This window comes from Arachis hypogaea, chromosome 15, assembly GCF_003086295.3.
Source record: "Arachis hypogaea cultivar Tifrunner chromosome 15, arahy.Tifrunner.gnm2.J5K5, whole genome shotgun sequence".
In the NCBI taxonomy this organism is placed as follows: Eukaryota; Viridiplantae; Streptophyta; class Magnoliopsida; order Fabales; family Fabaceae; genus Arachis; species Arachis hypogaea.
This window is the reverse complement of record NC_092050.1, coordinates 47,698,257-47,713,944: the sequence shown is the minus strand read 5'-3', so window position 1 is coordinate 47,713,944 and position 15,688 is coordinate 47,698,257. Positions and strand designations below refer to the sequence as shown.

The window sequence follows — 15,688 nt, the reverse complement described above, 5'->3', positions numbered from 1 at the left end:
TAAGGTGGAACGGAAGTGGTTGTCAGGCACGCGTTCGTATGGGAATGATGATGATTGTCACGTTCATCATATTCATATTGAAATGCGAATGAATATCTTAGAAGCGGAATAAGTTGAATTGAATAGAGAAACAGTAGTACTTTTCATTAATTCGTGAGGAACAGCAGAGCTCCACACCTTAATCTATGGTGTGTAGAAACTCTACCGTTGAAAATACATAAGTGATAAGGTCCAGGCATGGCCGAATGGCCAGCCCCCAAACGTGATCAATATGATCCTAAGATGAACTAAAAATCATAAGATGATCCGAAGATGTAAATACAATAGTAAAAAGTCCTATTTATACTAAACTAGTTACTAGGGTTTATAGAAGTAAGTAATTGATGCATAAATCCACTTCCGGGGCCCACTTGGTGTGTGCTTGGGCTGAGCTTGAATGTTACACGTGCAGAGGCTCTTTCTGGAGTTGAATGCCAGGTTGTAACGTGTTTCTGGCGTTCAACTCTGGTTCGTGACGTGTTTCTGGCGTTTAACTCCAGACTGCAGCGTAGAACTGGCGTTCAACGCCCATTTTCATCATCTAAACTCGGCCAAAGTATGGACTATTATATATTGCTGGAAAGCCCTGGATGTCTACTTTCTAACGCAATTGGAAGCGCGCCATTTTGAGTTCTGTATCTCTAGAAAATCTACTTTGAGTGCAGGGAGGTCAGAATCCAACAGCATCAGCAGTCCTTCTTCAACCTCTGAATCTGATTTTTGCTCAGGTCCCTCAATTTCAGCCAGAAAATACCTGAAATCATAGAAAAACACACAAACTCATAGTAAAGTCCAGAAATGTGAATTTAACATAAAAACTAATAAAAACATCCCTAAAAGTAACTAGATCCTACTAAAAACATACTAAAAACAATGCCAAAAAGCGTATAAATTATCCGCTCATCAGCAACTCAACCAAGCGTATAACAGTCATCAATCATGAAAATTATCAACAAGAGATCAAAATTGCAAAAGATATATATTAACACAATGATTTAATTACAAGAAAGAGTATCAAAAATGTAGCTATAAAGAGTAGTAATTAGGAGATACTTACAATGGAGGCTAGCACAAATGCAAGATCAAAAATGGAAATGGTACTTGAAATGTAAAACCCTAATATAAACCCTAACAGTGTTGAGAGAAAACTAAGAGAGAAAACTAAACAAATCACTACAAGAAAAAAGGCCTATCGGCATACTTTTTTCTTGCCACGCTTTTAAAGCATACCCAAAAGTGGTCAATGGCCACGCTTTTGCAAGGGTGGCCACTGATTTGTGATTTGGCCATGTTTTTTTTTCACGCTTAAAAAACGTGGCCATAGAAGAAAACTGGCACACTTTTACGTGGGTGGCTACCAATTTGTATTTTGGCCACGGTTTTTTTTGCCACGCTTTTAAAGAGAGAAACCAGCACACTTTAAAAGCGTGGCTAATTTGTCTTCTAACGGTGACATTTATAAAGCGTGCCGATATGCTGTGCGTACCAAAATTTAATTTCCCACCCCTTCTTTTCACACTTAACATTTTTGCTAAGTTAACTAAGTGATCACAGCACATATATTACTACATACACACTTCACTTTTAATTTATTCCCAAATTCACTTTTAACCTAAGATAACCATCGCGATGAAGCAAGCAGCCGTCGTACCCATCAGCAAGCCGTCGCACCAAGTTCATCACTGCAGATCGATCGCCGTCGCACCACCCAGCTCGATCGCCATCGCACCAATGTTCATCTAACCGTCACACCCAGCCCTTCATCTAACCGTCACACCCAGCCCTCTCTCTGTCACACCCAACCCTCGCACCATCAACGGTCTCTCGCAAACGGTCGAAAACCCTCGCAAACCCAACCCTCTATGTCTGTCTTTGTCTCAATGGTCTCTCCCTCAATCGGTCTCTCGGCGTGCCCAGGCATCGGTGTGGCCTCCTACTCGCAAACCCTCGCAAACCCAACCCTCTGTCTCTGTTTCAGTGGTCTCTTCCTTAATCGGCACCATAAACACACTGCTAAGTCTTTTTACACAAACCAGAAAACAAGTCATGAAAGAATAAAAAAATCAAGGTTGTGAACGAAATTGGTAAAACTGTGTCTGAAAATGTTTTCAGGATCCTCATATTCATGTTATACATACCAAGGTAACGAGATCTTTAGAAAGATTCTGAGGAATTGAAGAAGAAAAAGGTAAAGAAGCACAGTCCAAACTTTGATTTTCTTTCTTTTCATTTTGTATGTTCTCATTCTATTTTGGGTTAAACCTATTCAATTGTGTTAATGAAGGTTCCCTCTGTTGTTAAACGTTTCGTATGCTTCAACACTGAAACCAATCATAACGGTGTTTTGTTCTTCATGGGGCATGTGTAGCCACCAAATGGCAGAACAATGAAATAGACGAAGGGAACAAGGGTATGAAATTCTTGTTTCAGAAGAAAAAGAAGAAAAAAAAAGTAAAAGATCTTGAAACTGTTGTTCTTGCACCAATGTTATTGCTCCTTGTGTCTTTGTTTCCTTCTTTGTTTAATATTTTAAGTTCTGTTTGGGCTCCCCTTGCCTTGTTCTGATAATTATTATTTAGTTAGTTAAATCCATGTTTTAATTTTGCAGAATCTAACCCTGGAGCACTATACAAACTACAAAGCCTCAGATCTTGAAACTGTTGTTCTTGCACTTGTAGATTTGCAGCTCAACACCAAAGCCAGTTCCCTGAATGCTATATGTGAAAAGTATAAACAACATAAGGTAAAAATTTCGTGTTTACTATCTTCACTAATAAAAGTAATATCCTAAATTAGTTTTCAAGGGAATATTTTATTGGATATTTTAATTTTTATTAAATTTTAATTATTAAATTAGTCTTTGAATTTCTCCAGGTTATATTGCTTACTACATGAATGAACTAATTTGAGAATTTAAAAATTTTTAAGGACTTTTATTAAATAACGTATAAAGTTATAAAATAATTTATATAAAGATTTGTATAATATCTTTAGCAAAATTTAACACATAAATGATCTGTGTAACAAAATACTAAAACATTGAGGCTAATTTTCGTAATTAAAATTTGTTTGGTATGGAAGTGTTTGATTGAATAATCTATATGAACTAATTTGGGTATTCTTATTTAATAACTAAATTGGTGAATTAATCGACATATAAATGCTTATAATATTAGAGTTCGTTATGGCTATTATAGTCCATGAAAATGAGTATTATACAGCGCATTGTGCTCAACCCTCACCTTAAACACTACAAGGTAAGTATTTTTTTGTCTGTTTCCCTGTTCTTGTGATAAGGGCCATTATTTTGGAAACTTAAGTATTGATGCTGTGTTGTGTGCCTTTGTTTCTCTGTTCCTGTGATAAGGGCCATGAATGAATCTGATTCGTTTTTGTATGTTTAGTAAATTCACCTGGTACCTAGTACAATGACTGAGATTATGGGACTTGCAAAGGTGGGAAATTCTACATTGTTATGTGCCATTTTAGGTCTTAAAACAACTTCCTTTGTCCTTGCTCAATAATAAATATATTTGTATGATTTAAGCTAAATTGGAAATTATGAATTTTTTTTCTTTCGGGTAATTTGCATCCTTCTACCAAGACCTCTGGTGAAGAGTTTGTGAAGGGAACAAAATCACACTTGTCTTACAGATTGTATGTTTTTTCACTGGCTGTGATTTCTGTTTAACATTCAAATTGAGGTTAATCTGCTTAGTTATAATAAATTTATGCTCAAATAGATTTGTATTAACTTTTCAAACATATGAACCAGTGTTATGGTTTTGTGTACCGAAACCAATGCCTGCTATGTGGAGCAAATTGATGGCATTCCTAAGTTACAAGGTGGTGTCTCCTCTTCTGGAAAAATGGTTAGTAAGAGTAGCATTCTTTCTTCATTACTTTTATGATAATTGATTTATCTTCTTAATAGATCCTCCTAATTGTTTCTCTTAATCTGAGGCAAAATACTCTTTCATTCAATACCTCTTGACAAGATTGAGTAAGGTTTAGATGTTGCTTTCCAATTTAAATTTCCTTCTTTTTCCAATTAAAATCTCCTTATTAGCCGTATGTAGCCCGCAAACATAATTTGTAACTGTGTCTTCTCCTCCCAGTTTGATGATGGCTTGGTTTCGACATTCCATCGGCATCATACTCTGAATCATAGGTGAGTATACTTTTCCTTGAGAATTGAATTTTATGCCTAGTTAGGATCCTAGTTCTGATTGAGTGTGCGAGAAGATAATCTAAGTAGTTGGCCTAGTAGCATAGTTCATAGATATGTAACAGCAGGTGGTTTATAATTCTTTTTTGTTTTCCTTATCTTTTTAGTCATCTAGTTTTTATTTATTTTTTATTATAAATAATTAGCACTGGATTTTCAAGATATATTTCAAACCCTAAGCACCAGCTCGGGTTATTCTCCTCATCTGCTCTCTTAAACTTCCTTCGATTACACAACACACCAACCTAGATCTATTCTTATCTTCTCAAATTTCAGATCCAAGGTTTCCATATAATGCTATTCATTTTTTAATTTCAGATCCAAGGTTTGCTTGCTGCGTTATTGGCTATTGATTATTCAGTGGATTCAATTTGTTGATGTGCAAAAGAAGGCAGCGGCAGCGGCTAAGAGAGGAGGCAAGGTGGCTGCTTTGTTGAAATAATTATGTAGGTGTGAAACATGAAGCATTCATGCTTGGAGCTTCCAAGGGCAAGCACACAAACAAAGGATTTGATATTTTCATTACGACTTCACCAATACTAGATCTGAATGAGAAGCTTATTGTGTTGGGGCGAGTCGTCAAGGGAAATTAAGGATGTTCAGGTGACTAAATTTGCTTTTCGTTGTTATGTCTGTGTCCTTTTTGTTCATCCTTATCCTTTCCCATTTAGTTAAGGTTTTCTACACATATTATCATGTCTAAGAAGTTAATGATTATCATTTTTATCGCTAAATTTAATCAAATAATTAACTTCAAATGTGTTGTTTACTACATATATTTGTTTTAAAATTTCATTTCATTACCATTTGAATAGATAAGTTCATATTCTGACTTGATGCTGTATTTTGGAAGGAAATTACATCAAAGCAATTTCAATATTAGTTATTTCACTTATAATCTTTCTTATTTATGAGAAATAATGATTTAATGTCAGCAACCTGTGTAAAATCTACCATGGGTTTCATTATTAAGCTTCATATTCAATGTTACATTACCCGGTGCTAGGAAATTGAAAAAAGTGGATATAGATGAACATTACAAACCTAAAGTCTCTATTTGGGGTTTTTTTCATATTTTAGCTGCCATATTTACTCTCTACTGTATTAGTCACTAACCAAATTTATGCTTTGCATCTACTGTTGATTTAGTTTCTCTATATTTTTTGGCAATCTTTTCGCACTATGTCAGAATCATTTAGATGCATATTGGAAGCGGAAAACAGTTAATTATTCTCTATATGTTTAGTTTCTCTATACACTACTAACTTTTAATTTGTAGAATATTCTCTCTGTTACAAATATACATCTCAGCCTCTACTGTTGATTTAGTTTCTCTATATTTTTTGGCAATCTTTTTGCACTGTGTCAGAATCATTTAGATGCATATTGGAAGCGGAAAACTGTTAATTATTCTCTATATGTTTAGTTTCTCTATACACTACTAACTTTTAATTTGTAGAATATTCTCTCTATTACAAATATACATCTCAGCCTCATTGTTTTCTTTGCTGAATTCACTTTTCCTTAATTATTAAACTATTGATCCCTATCATTTTTCACTGTAATTAAAAGTCACAAGACCAAACCATAAGAAGTTAAATGCAAAAATTAACACAAACACAAGAACTTTAAAATTACTAACTGTCATTTGTTACAAGATTTTAGTCAATATGCATGTAACATTCAATTGTACCACTGAATGAGTAGTATGAGTGTATCATATGCTAATTTTCTATGTTGGACACCAGACAAGCATGCCAATGAAATAACTGTTGTAGGCCTATCTTCATATATAAATTTATGTGTATTACTTTCTTGTCCAACGTTAGTAGAATAGTAAAAATAAGTTGTTCTTAACTATTGAAACTACTTGTTTTATTATTTAATGTAGGTTCAAGCTGGGGCCAAGGGTACTGAGAGCATGAACTGGGATGCAATGGTTATGCAGATGTATAAATCAATATATTCATAAACTATATATATTTGCATTGCATGATATATTTGTAATGAATCTTACTCTTACCAAAAGATTTAGTTAGTTCATATATATAGAATTAAACAAAAAGCATTGCATCATTGCATCATTGGTATGTATCCAGAATAATCAGTTGTCTAAATATATTGTTTTTATTTTTTTCAAATTTTCTAAAATAATACCACATCTTTTTTTAAAGTTCACCCATAATTTTTTTTAAATTTGATGAGGATATAGCCACCCTACAAGTACGCTTTTGAAGCGTATCCAAACCCAAACCAACGGGCACACTTTAAAAGCATGGTTATATGTTCACTTTTTGGTACACTTTTCAAGCGTACCTATAGGTTAAGACCTACAGCCAAGCTTTTTAAGCGTGGCAAGAGATGAAAGTGTGCCAACATTAAAAGCGTGTCGATAGATCTACAAAAGCGTACGGCTGGCAGATATGACCCTTTCAAAAACGTGCCGATAGCTCAAAAAGCGTGGCGAAAAGTTATCGGTACCTTTTTTTGTACTTTTTGGCACGCTTTAAAAGCGTGGCAGAAAGCTTATTTTCTTGTAGTGAATGCCTCCTACTACTATATAAAAACTACCCTAATGATATGCTATCCTCTACAATGTTTTCCCCTTTCATTATGAGCTTCTAGTATCAGAATTGGGCCTCCAAGCCCTCAACAATGCGAGTCACGTGCGTTTTTAATGAAGGCATGCGTGGGTACTTGTGCGTACGCACAGATGTGTGCGCACGCACATTCGGCCAAAATCTCAGGTTGTACATACGCACAAGGGGTTGTTCGTACGCACACTTTGCGATGCTTTAGATGATCGTGCGACACGCAAGATGCCGCGTGTGCACGCTTTGCTCTGCTTTAGTGCCTGTGCATACGCACAAAGGCTTGTGCACACGCACACATCACTTTGCTCTTCTCCTTTGTTTCTTCATACTTCCTCCTCCTTGCATGCTCCTCTTCCATTCTCACTAAGCCATTCCTACCTTATACATCTAAAATCACTCACAAACAACATCAAGGTATCGAATGGAAGGCACATGGAATAAAATTGACTAAATTAGGCACAAAAGAGCATGTTTTCATAATCAAGCACAATTTAGGAGGAAAGCTCAAAAGTATACTATTTAATGGGATAAATGTAGGTTTATATGATGAAATCCACTAAATTTCAACCAAAAATCATCATCAAATCTGGATTCATCAGTTATCCTGTAGATCTTAGTCAGACGGATAGAAAAGTTAATTGATTGTTTAAATGCATAAAATTGGGATAAGATGGAATTACTATGTTTGATTATAACCAGTGATAAGAAGATGCTTATGGCTTGGAGATGCTTTGTTCTTCTGGATTAATTCCGGTCTTACTGCCTTCTTCAACTGTGAATGATTTCTTCTATGGCAGGCTGTATGTGATTAACGTCTTTTTTAAGAGATTGCTAATACTCCTCCAGATCTGAACCCCAGGGTTAGTGCGGATCCAGTCTGATTGAAGGTGAAGCTCCTGCAGTTCATTCTCTTTGGTGATCCTACTCAAAATGCCACAGACAAGGTCGAATCTTTCGGATAAGAGGATGTTGCGCCTTGGTTCTACCTCTACCAGAAAGACTCTAATCTCCCCATACCTCGGCTGAACTGATGTTTCGAGAAGTCCCCAACAAAATCGTGGATTAGCCATCTAAGAGATGTATAATCAAGCTAGTGGTTCATCATTGTTCGATGAAAGACTCACTCTGAACCCATGTAGAATTATTCTACTAGAATGAGATAACCTTGTGCCAGTTTAACACATTCATATTGATGAAGAATGAAGATCCATCTTAGAATAGAGAATCGAACACGAATTGAAATAGAATCATAGTACTTTATTAATCCACAAAACTCAGCAGCGCTCCTCCCCCCCTCAACCTAGGAGGTTTAGAAACTCATACTGATAGAAAATACAATAATAGAATTCAAAAATATGCTGGAAGAGCTCGTGTGTTTATGTGATCTTCTCTCTTAAATACTAAACTAATGACTAAGGATTACATAAAAAGGGTAAAACAGTCTTTTAATGCTAAAATCCACTTCTGAGGCCCACTTGGCGAGTGTTTGGGCTGAGCTTGATTGAGATCCACCTGCTAGGAGGCCTCTAGGGTGTTGAATGCTGGCTAGGGGGTCCTTCTTGGGCGTTGGAACGCTGGCTACTCCCTTGTAGGCATTGGACGCAAGAACAGAGCAGAAGGCTGGTGTTGAACGCCAGTTTTGGGCCTTCAATTCTGAAAAGCCCTGGATGTTAGCTTTTCATAGCCGTTGAGAATGCTCCATTTGGACTTCTGTAGCTCTAGAAAAGCTTATTCGAGTGCAAGGAGGTCAGATCCGGACAGCATCTGCAGTGCTTTCTCTGCCTCTGAATTAGACTTTTGTTCCAACTCCTCAATTTCAGTCAGAAATAACCTAAAATTGCATATAAACATATAAATTCAAAGTAGAATCCAAAAATGTGAATTTTGCACTAAAACCTATGAAAACTTAATAAAACTTAAACAAAAGATACTAAAAACTATATGAAAATGATGCCAAAAAGTGTATAAAATATCCGCTCATCAATAGGCATGTGGTATAATGGAAGGTTGATTTTCAGGCACCGAGAGTACCTATGTGAGGAAACCAACAAATTAGAAACTTTCCTACGCACTCAACTGCTGGGAATGGAAAAGGCCAAGACAGAACACTAGTAAGCAACCTCACCAGAGTCAGGAGGGCCCGACATGTAGGCAATATGGAAGGGATCACACTGGTAGACCTTGTTATTTTGGAATGAGGGTCTGCTACAACTGTGGTGAACCGGGGCATATAGCAAGCAGTTGTCCAGAAAAATCGGTACAAGGAGTAGCTAAATTGCAACAGCTAGGAAGAGTATTTACAATGACTGCTGGTGCACGAAATTGTGATCATCAATGGCGCCAACAACTTGGTACGCACAATTGTAATCTCAACTCTTTGTCACAACTCCGCACAACTAACCAGCAAGTGCACTGGGTCATCCAAGTAATAAACCTTACATGAGTAAGGGTCGATCCCACGGAGATTGTCAGCTTGAAGCAAGCTATGGTCATCTTGTAAATCTAAGTCAGGCAAATTCAAATGGTTATGGAGAATTGATAATTGAAAGATAAATAAAACATAAAATAAGATAGAGATACTTATGTAATTCATTAGTGAGAATTTCAGATAAGCGTATGAAGATGCTTTGTTCCTCCTGAACTTCTGCTTTCCTATTGTCCTCATCCAATCATTCATACTCCCTTCCACGGTAAGCTTTATGTTGGGTTTCACCGTTGTCAATGGCTACCTCTCGTCCTCTTAGTGAAAATGGTCCAAATGCGCTGTCACCGCACGGCTAATCATCTGTCGGTTCTCGATCATGTTGGAATAGGATCCATTGATCCTTTTGCGTCTGTCACTACACCCAACACTCGTGAGTTTGAAGCTCGTCACAGTCATCCCTTCCCAGATCCTATTCAGAATACCACAGACAAGGTTTAGACTTTCCGGATCTCAAGAATGCTGCCAATTGATTCTCGCCTATACCACGAAGACTCTGATCTCATGGAATGGAAGGCTCGATTGTCAGGTGAGGCAACCATGCATCATGAACCAGGAGGCTAAGAGATACACACTCAATCGAAGGTAGAACGGAGGTGGTTGTCAGGCACGCGTTCATAGGTGAGAATGATGATGAGTGTCACGGATCATCACATTCATCAGGTTGAATTGCGAGTGAATATCTTGGAATAAGAATAAGCTTGAATTGAATAGAAAAACAATAGTACTTTGCATTAATTCATGAAGAACAGCAGAGCTCCACACCTTAATCTATGGTGTATAGAAACTCCACCGTTGAAAATACAAAAATGATAATAGTGTTCATTGACTTCGGCCCCAGAGGGGAAACCAGAATGACCAAGTTTAAAGTATCCAAAGTATATAGCAAAAGGTCCTATTTATAGGAAACTAGTAGCCTAGGGTTACAAAATCAAGTAATTAATGCAGAAATCTTCTTCCGGGCCCACTTGGTGTGTGCTTGGGCTGAGCATTAAAGCTTTCACATGTAGAGACTTTTCTTGGAGTTAAACGCCAGCTTTTGTGCTAGTTTGGGCGTTTAACTCCAGCTTTTCTGCCAGTTCTGGCATTTTGACGCTAGAATTTTTATGCTGACTTGGAACGCCAGTTTGGGTCATCAAATCTCGGGCAAAGTATAAACTATTATATATTGCTGGAAAGCCCAAGATGTCTACTTTCCAAGGCAATTGAGAGCGCACCAATTGGGCGTTTGTAGCTCTAGAAAATCCGCTTCGAGTAAACGGAGGTCAGAATCCAACAGCATCTGCAGTCCTTTTTCAGCCTCTGAATCAGATTTTTGCTCAGGTCCCTCAATTTCAGCCAGAAAATACCTAAAATCACAGAAAAATACACAAACTCATAGTAAAGTCTAGAAATATGATTTTTATTTAAAAACTAATAAAAATATAATAAAAACTAACTAAAACATACTAAAAACATACTAAAAACAATGCCAAAAAGCGTATAAATTATCCGCTCATCACAACACCAAACTTAAATTGTTGCTTGTCCCCAAGCAACTGAAAATCAAATAGGATAAAAAAAAAGAGAGTATACTATAAATTTCAAAATATCAATGAAACTTAGCTCCAATTAGATGAGCGGGACTAGTAGCTTTTTGCCTCTGAACAGTTTTGGCATCTCACTTTATCCTTTGAAGTTTAGAATGATTGGCATCTATAGGAACTCAGAATTCAGATAGTGTTATTGATTCTCCTAGTTCAGTATGTTGATTCTTGAACACAGTTACTTTATGAGTCTTGGCCGTGACCCTAAGCATTTTGTTTTCCAGTATTACCACCAGATACATAAATACCACAGACACATAACTTGGTGAACCTTTTCAGATTGTGACTCAGCTTTGCTAGAGTCCCCAATTAGAGGTGTCCAGAGCTCTTAAGCACACTCTTTTTTTGCTTTGGACCACGACTTTAACCGCTCAGTCTCAAGCTTTTCACTTGACACCTTCACGCCACAAGCACATGGTTAGGGATAGCTTGGTTTAGCCGCTTAGGCCAGGATTTTATTCCTGTGGGCCCTCCTATCCACTGATGCTCAAAGCCTTGGATCCTTTTTATTTTACCCTTGCCTTTTGGTTTAAAGGGCTATTGGCTTTTTCTGCTTGCTTTTTTTTTCTTTCTTTTTTCATTTTTTCGCCAATTTTTTCTCTTCTTTTTTTTTCTGCAAGCTTTTCACTACTTTTTCTTGCTTCAAGAATCATTTTTATGATTTTTTAGATTATCAATAACATTTCTCCTTTTTCATCATTCTTTCAAGAGCCAACAATTTTAACATTCATAAACAACAAATTCAAAAAAATATGCACTGTTCAAGCATTCATTTAGAAAACAAAAAGTATTGTCACCACATCAAAATAATTAAACTAGTTTCAAGGATGAATTCGAAATCATGTACTTCTTGTTCTTTTGTGATTAAAACATTTTTATTTTAAGAAAGGTGATGGATTCATAGGACATTCATAGCTTTAAGGCATAGACACTAAGACACTAATGATCATGTAGTAAAGACACAAACATAGATAGAACATAAAGCATAGAAAATGAAAAATAGAAAAATAAAGAACAAGAAAATTAAAGAACGGGTCCACCTTAGTGATGGTGGCTTGTTCTTCCTCTTGAAGATCTTATGGAGTGCTTGAGCTCCTCAATGTCTATTCCTTGCCTTTGTTGTTCCTCCCTCATGACTCTTTGGTCTTCTCTAATTTCATGGAGGAGGATGGAATGCTCTTGGTGCTCCACCCTTAGTTGTCCCTTGTTAGAACTTAATTCTCCTAGGGAGGTGTTGATTTGCTCCCAATAATTTTGTGGAGGAAAATGCATCCCTTGAGGCATCTCAGGGATTTCATGATGAGGAATTTCCTCATGCTCTTGTCCATGAGTGGGCTCTCTTGTTTGCTCCATTCTTTTCTTAGTGATGGGCTTGTCCTCATCAATGAGGATATCTTCCTCTATGTCAATTCCAGTTGAATTGTAGAGGTGACAAATGAGATGAGGGAAGGCTAACCTTGCCAAAGTAGAGGACTTGTCTGCCACCTTGTAAAGTTCTAGGGATATAACCTCATGAACTTCTACTTCCTCTCCAATCATGATGCTATGGATCATGATAGCCCAATCTATAGTAACTTCAGACCGATTGCTAGTGGGAATGATTGAGCGTTGGACGAACTCCAACCAACCCCTAGCCACGGGCTTGAGGTCATGCCTTCTTAGTTGAACCGGCTTCCCTCTTGAATCTCTCTTCCATTGAACACCCTCTTCACAAATGTCTATGAGGACTTGGTCCAACCTTTGATCAAAGTTGACCCTTCTAGTGTAGGGGCGTGCATCTCTTTGCATCATGGGCAAGTTGAATGCCAACCTTACATTTTTCGGACTGAAATCTAAGCATTTCCCCCGGATCATTGTAAGCTAATTCTTTGGATCCGGGTTCACACTTTGATCATGGTTCTTGGTGATCCATGCATTGGCATAGAACTCTTGAACCATTAAGATCCCGACTTGTTGAATGGGGTTGGTGAGAATTTCCCAATCTCTTCTTCGAATCTCATGTTGGATCTCTAGATATTCACCCTTTTTGAGCTTGAAAGGGACCTCGGTGATCACCTTCTTCTTGGCCACAACTTCATAGAAGTGGTCTTGATGCACCCTTGAGATGAATCTTTCCATCTCCCATGACTCAGAGGTGGAAGATTTTGCCTTTCCTTTCCTCTTTCTAGAGGTTTCTCCGGCCTTTGGTGCCATAAATGGTTATGGAAAAATAAAAAGCAACGCTTTTACCACACCAAACTTAGAAGGTTTACTCGTCCTTGAGCAAAAGAAGAAAGAAAAGAGTAGATGAAGAAGAAATAGAGGAGATGGAGAGGGTTAGTATTTCAGCCAAGGGGGTGAGTAGGGTGTATAATGTGTGAAAATGAGGGAGTGAAGATTAGTTTATATAGGAGTGGAGAGAGGGATAGGGTTCGGCCATGTATGGATGGGTTTGGGAGGGAAATTGGTTTGAATTTAAATGGTGAGGTAGGTGGGGTTTTATGAGGAATGGATGTGGATTGGTGAAGAGATTATGGAGAAGAGGGTAGGATTTGATAGGTGAGGGGTTTTTGGGGAAGAGGTATTGAGGTGATTGGTGAAGGGTATTATGGGGAAGGGTGTTATGGGAAGGTGTGAAGAGGAGAGAGAGAGACGAGGTAGGTGGGGATCCTGTGGGGTCCATAGATCCTGAGGTGTCAAGGATTTCTCATCCCTGCACCATATTGGCATGTAAACGCCCCCTTGATTGCCAATCTTGGCATTTAACGCCAGCTTTTCTCCCCTTTCTGGCGTTTAAACGCCAGCTCTATGCCTATTTCTGGCGTTTAAATGCCAGTAAGCTTCTCCAGGGTGTACTGTTTTTAATACTGTTTTTTATTCTATTTTTTCTTTTTTAGTTATTTTTGTGACTTCACATGATCATCAACCTACAGAAAACATAAAATAACAATAGAAAATAAATAGATATAATAAAATTGGGTTGCCTCCCAACAAGCGCTTCTTTAATATCAATAGCTTGACAGTGGGCTCTCATGGAGCCTCACAGATACTTAGAGCATGATGATGGCCTCCCTATACCAAACTTAGAGTTTGAATGTGGGGGCTCTATTTGACTCTGCATTGAGAGAAGCTTTTCATGCTTCCTCTCTATAGTTACAGAGGGAGATCCTTGAGCTTTAAACACAAGGGAGTCCTCACTCACTTGAAGGACCAATTCTCCTCTGTCAACATCAATCACAACTTTTGCTGTGGCTATGAAGGGTCTGCCAAGGATGATGGATTCATCCATACACTTCCCAGTGTCTAGGATTATGAAATCAGCAGGGATATAGTGGCCTTCAACCTTTACCAAGACATCCTCTACAAGTCCATAAGCCTGTTTCCTTGAATTGTCTGCCATCTCTAGTGAGATTCTTGCAGCTTGTACCTCACGGATCCCTAGCTTCTCCATCACAGAGAGTGGCATGAGGTTTATACTTGACCCCAGGTCACACAGAGCCTTCTCAAAGGTCATGGTGCCTATGGTACAATGTATTGAGAACTTTCCAGGATCCTGTCTCTTCTGAGGTAATCTCTGCCTAGTCAAGTCATCCAGTTCTTTGGTGAGCAAAGGGGATTCATCCTCCCAAGTCTCATTACCAAATAACTTGGTATTTAGCTTCATGATTGCTCCAAGGTACTTAGCAACTTGCTCTTCAGTAATATCTTCATCCTTTTCAGAGGAAGAATACTCATCAGAGCTCATGAACGACAGAAGTAAATTTAATGGAATCTCTATGGTCTCGGTATGAGCCTCAGATTACCATGGTTCCTCATTAGGGAACTCCTTGGAGGCCAGTGGACGTCCATTGAGGTCTTCCTCAGTAGAAATCACTGCCTTTCCCTCCTCTATGCATTCGGCCATGTTGGTTAAAGTTATGGCCTTGCACTCTCTTTTTGGATTCTCTTCTGTATTGCTTGGGAGAGTACTAGGAGGGAGTTCCGTAACTTTCTTACTCAGCTGACCCACTTGTGCCTCCAAATTTCTAATGGAGGACTTTGTTTCAGTCATAAAACTTTGAGTGGTCTTAACTAAATCAGAGACTATGGTTGCTAAGTCAGAGTGGCTCTGCTTAGAATTCTCTGTCTGTTGCTGAGAAGATGATGGAAAAGGCTTGCTATTGCTAAACCTATTTCTTCCACCATTACTGTTGTTGAAGCCTTGTTGAGGCCTCTGTTGGTCCTTCCATGAGAGATTTAGATGATTTCTCCATGAAGGATTATAGGTGTTTCCATAGGGTTCTCCCATGTAATTCACCTCTTCCATTGCTGGATTCTCATGATCATAAGCTTCTTCTTCAGATGAAGCTTCTTTGGTACTGCCTGTTGCTGCTTGCATGCCAGACAGACTCTGAGAAATCATATTGACTTGCTGAGTCAATATTGTATTCTGAGCCAATATGGCATTCAGAGTATCAACTTCAATAACTCCTTTCTTCTGAGTTGTCCCATTATTCACAGGGTTCCTTTCAGAAGTGTACATGAATTGGTTATTTGCAACCATCTCAATGAGTTCCTGAGCTTCTGCAGGAGTCTTCTTCAGATGAAGAGATCCTCCAGCGGAGCTGTCCAATGACATCTTGGACAGTTCAGACAGACAATCATAGAAGATACTTATGATGCTCCATTCAGAAAGCATGTCAGAAGGACATCTTCTGATCAATTGCTTGTATCTTTCCCAAGCTTCATAGAGGGATTCACCTTCCTTCTGTCTGAAGGTCTGGACTTCTACTCTAAGCTT

At 38.1% G+C, this 15,688-nt stretch overlaps 1 protein-coding gene and 1 non-coding gene across 5 annotated transcripts; both read left to right on the top strand.

The window, feature by feature from the left end:
- The first annotated feature begins 1,618 nt into the window (after window positions 1-1,618).
- LOC112750250 (uncharacterized) lies at window positions 1,619-6,408 on the top strand. Of its 4 annotated transcripts, none has more exons than XR_003175566.3 (7): window positions 1,619-2,227; window positions 2,324-2,449; window positions 2,648-3,696; window positions 3,815-3,911; window positions 4,158-4,210; window positions 4,586-4,870; window positions 6,159-6,408. XR_003175566.3 is itself a non-coding variant. In XM_072216300.1 (7 exons), the coding sequence occupies exons 3-6, from the start codon at window positions 2,751-2,753 to the stop codon at window positions 4,707-4,709; spliced, it is 306 nt and encodes a 101-aa protein (XP_072072401.1). In that variant the 5' UTR covers window positions 1,631-2,227; window positions 2,324-2,449; window positions 2,648-2,750; the 3' UTR covers window positions 4,710-4,870; window positions 6,159-6,408. The 4 variants fall into 4 exon arrangements, 3 of the variants coding, with proteins under 3 accessions (XP_072072403.1, XP_072072401.1, XP_072072402.1); XM_072216300.1 differs by having other exon boundaries at window positions 1,631-2,227; window positions 2,648-2,782; XM_072216302.1 differs by lacking the exon at window positions 2,324-2,449 and having other exon boundaries at window positions 1,629-2,227; window positions 2,648-2,782.
- Window positions 6,409-15,580: 9,172 nt separating this feature from the next.
- On the top strand, window positions 15,581-15,688 carry LOC112752315 (small nucleolar RNA R71). Its single transcript, XR_003176758.1, has one exon. It is a non-coding gene; the product is annotated as a small nucleolar RNA R71 (small nucleolar RNA).

Bases quoted from the DNA above. Each gene is read 5' to 3' on its own strand.
- LOC112750250 (XM_072216302.1), top strand. From the start codon at position 2,751: ATGCTATATGTGAAAAGTATAAACAACATAAG. The intron at 2,783-3,814 runs GTAAAAATTTCG...CATATGAACCAG, and splicing joins AAAAGTATAAACAACATAAG to TGTTATGGTTTTGTGTACCG. The intron at 3,912-4,157 runs GTTAGTAAGAGT...TTCTCCTCCCAG, and splicing joins TCTCCTCTTCTGGAAAAATG to TTTGATGATGGCTTGGTTTC.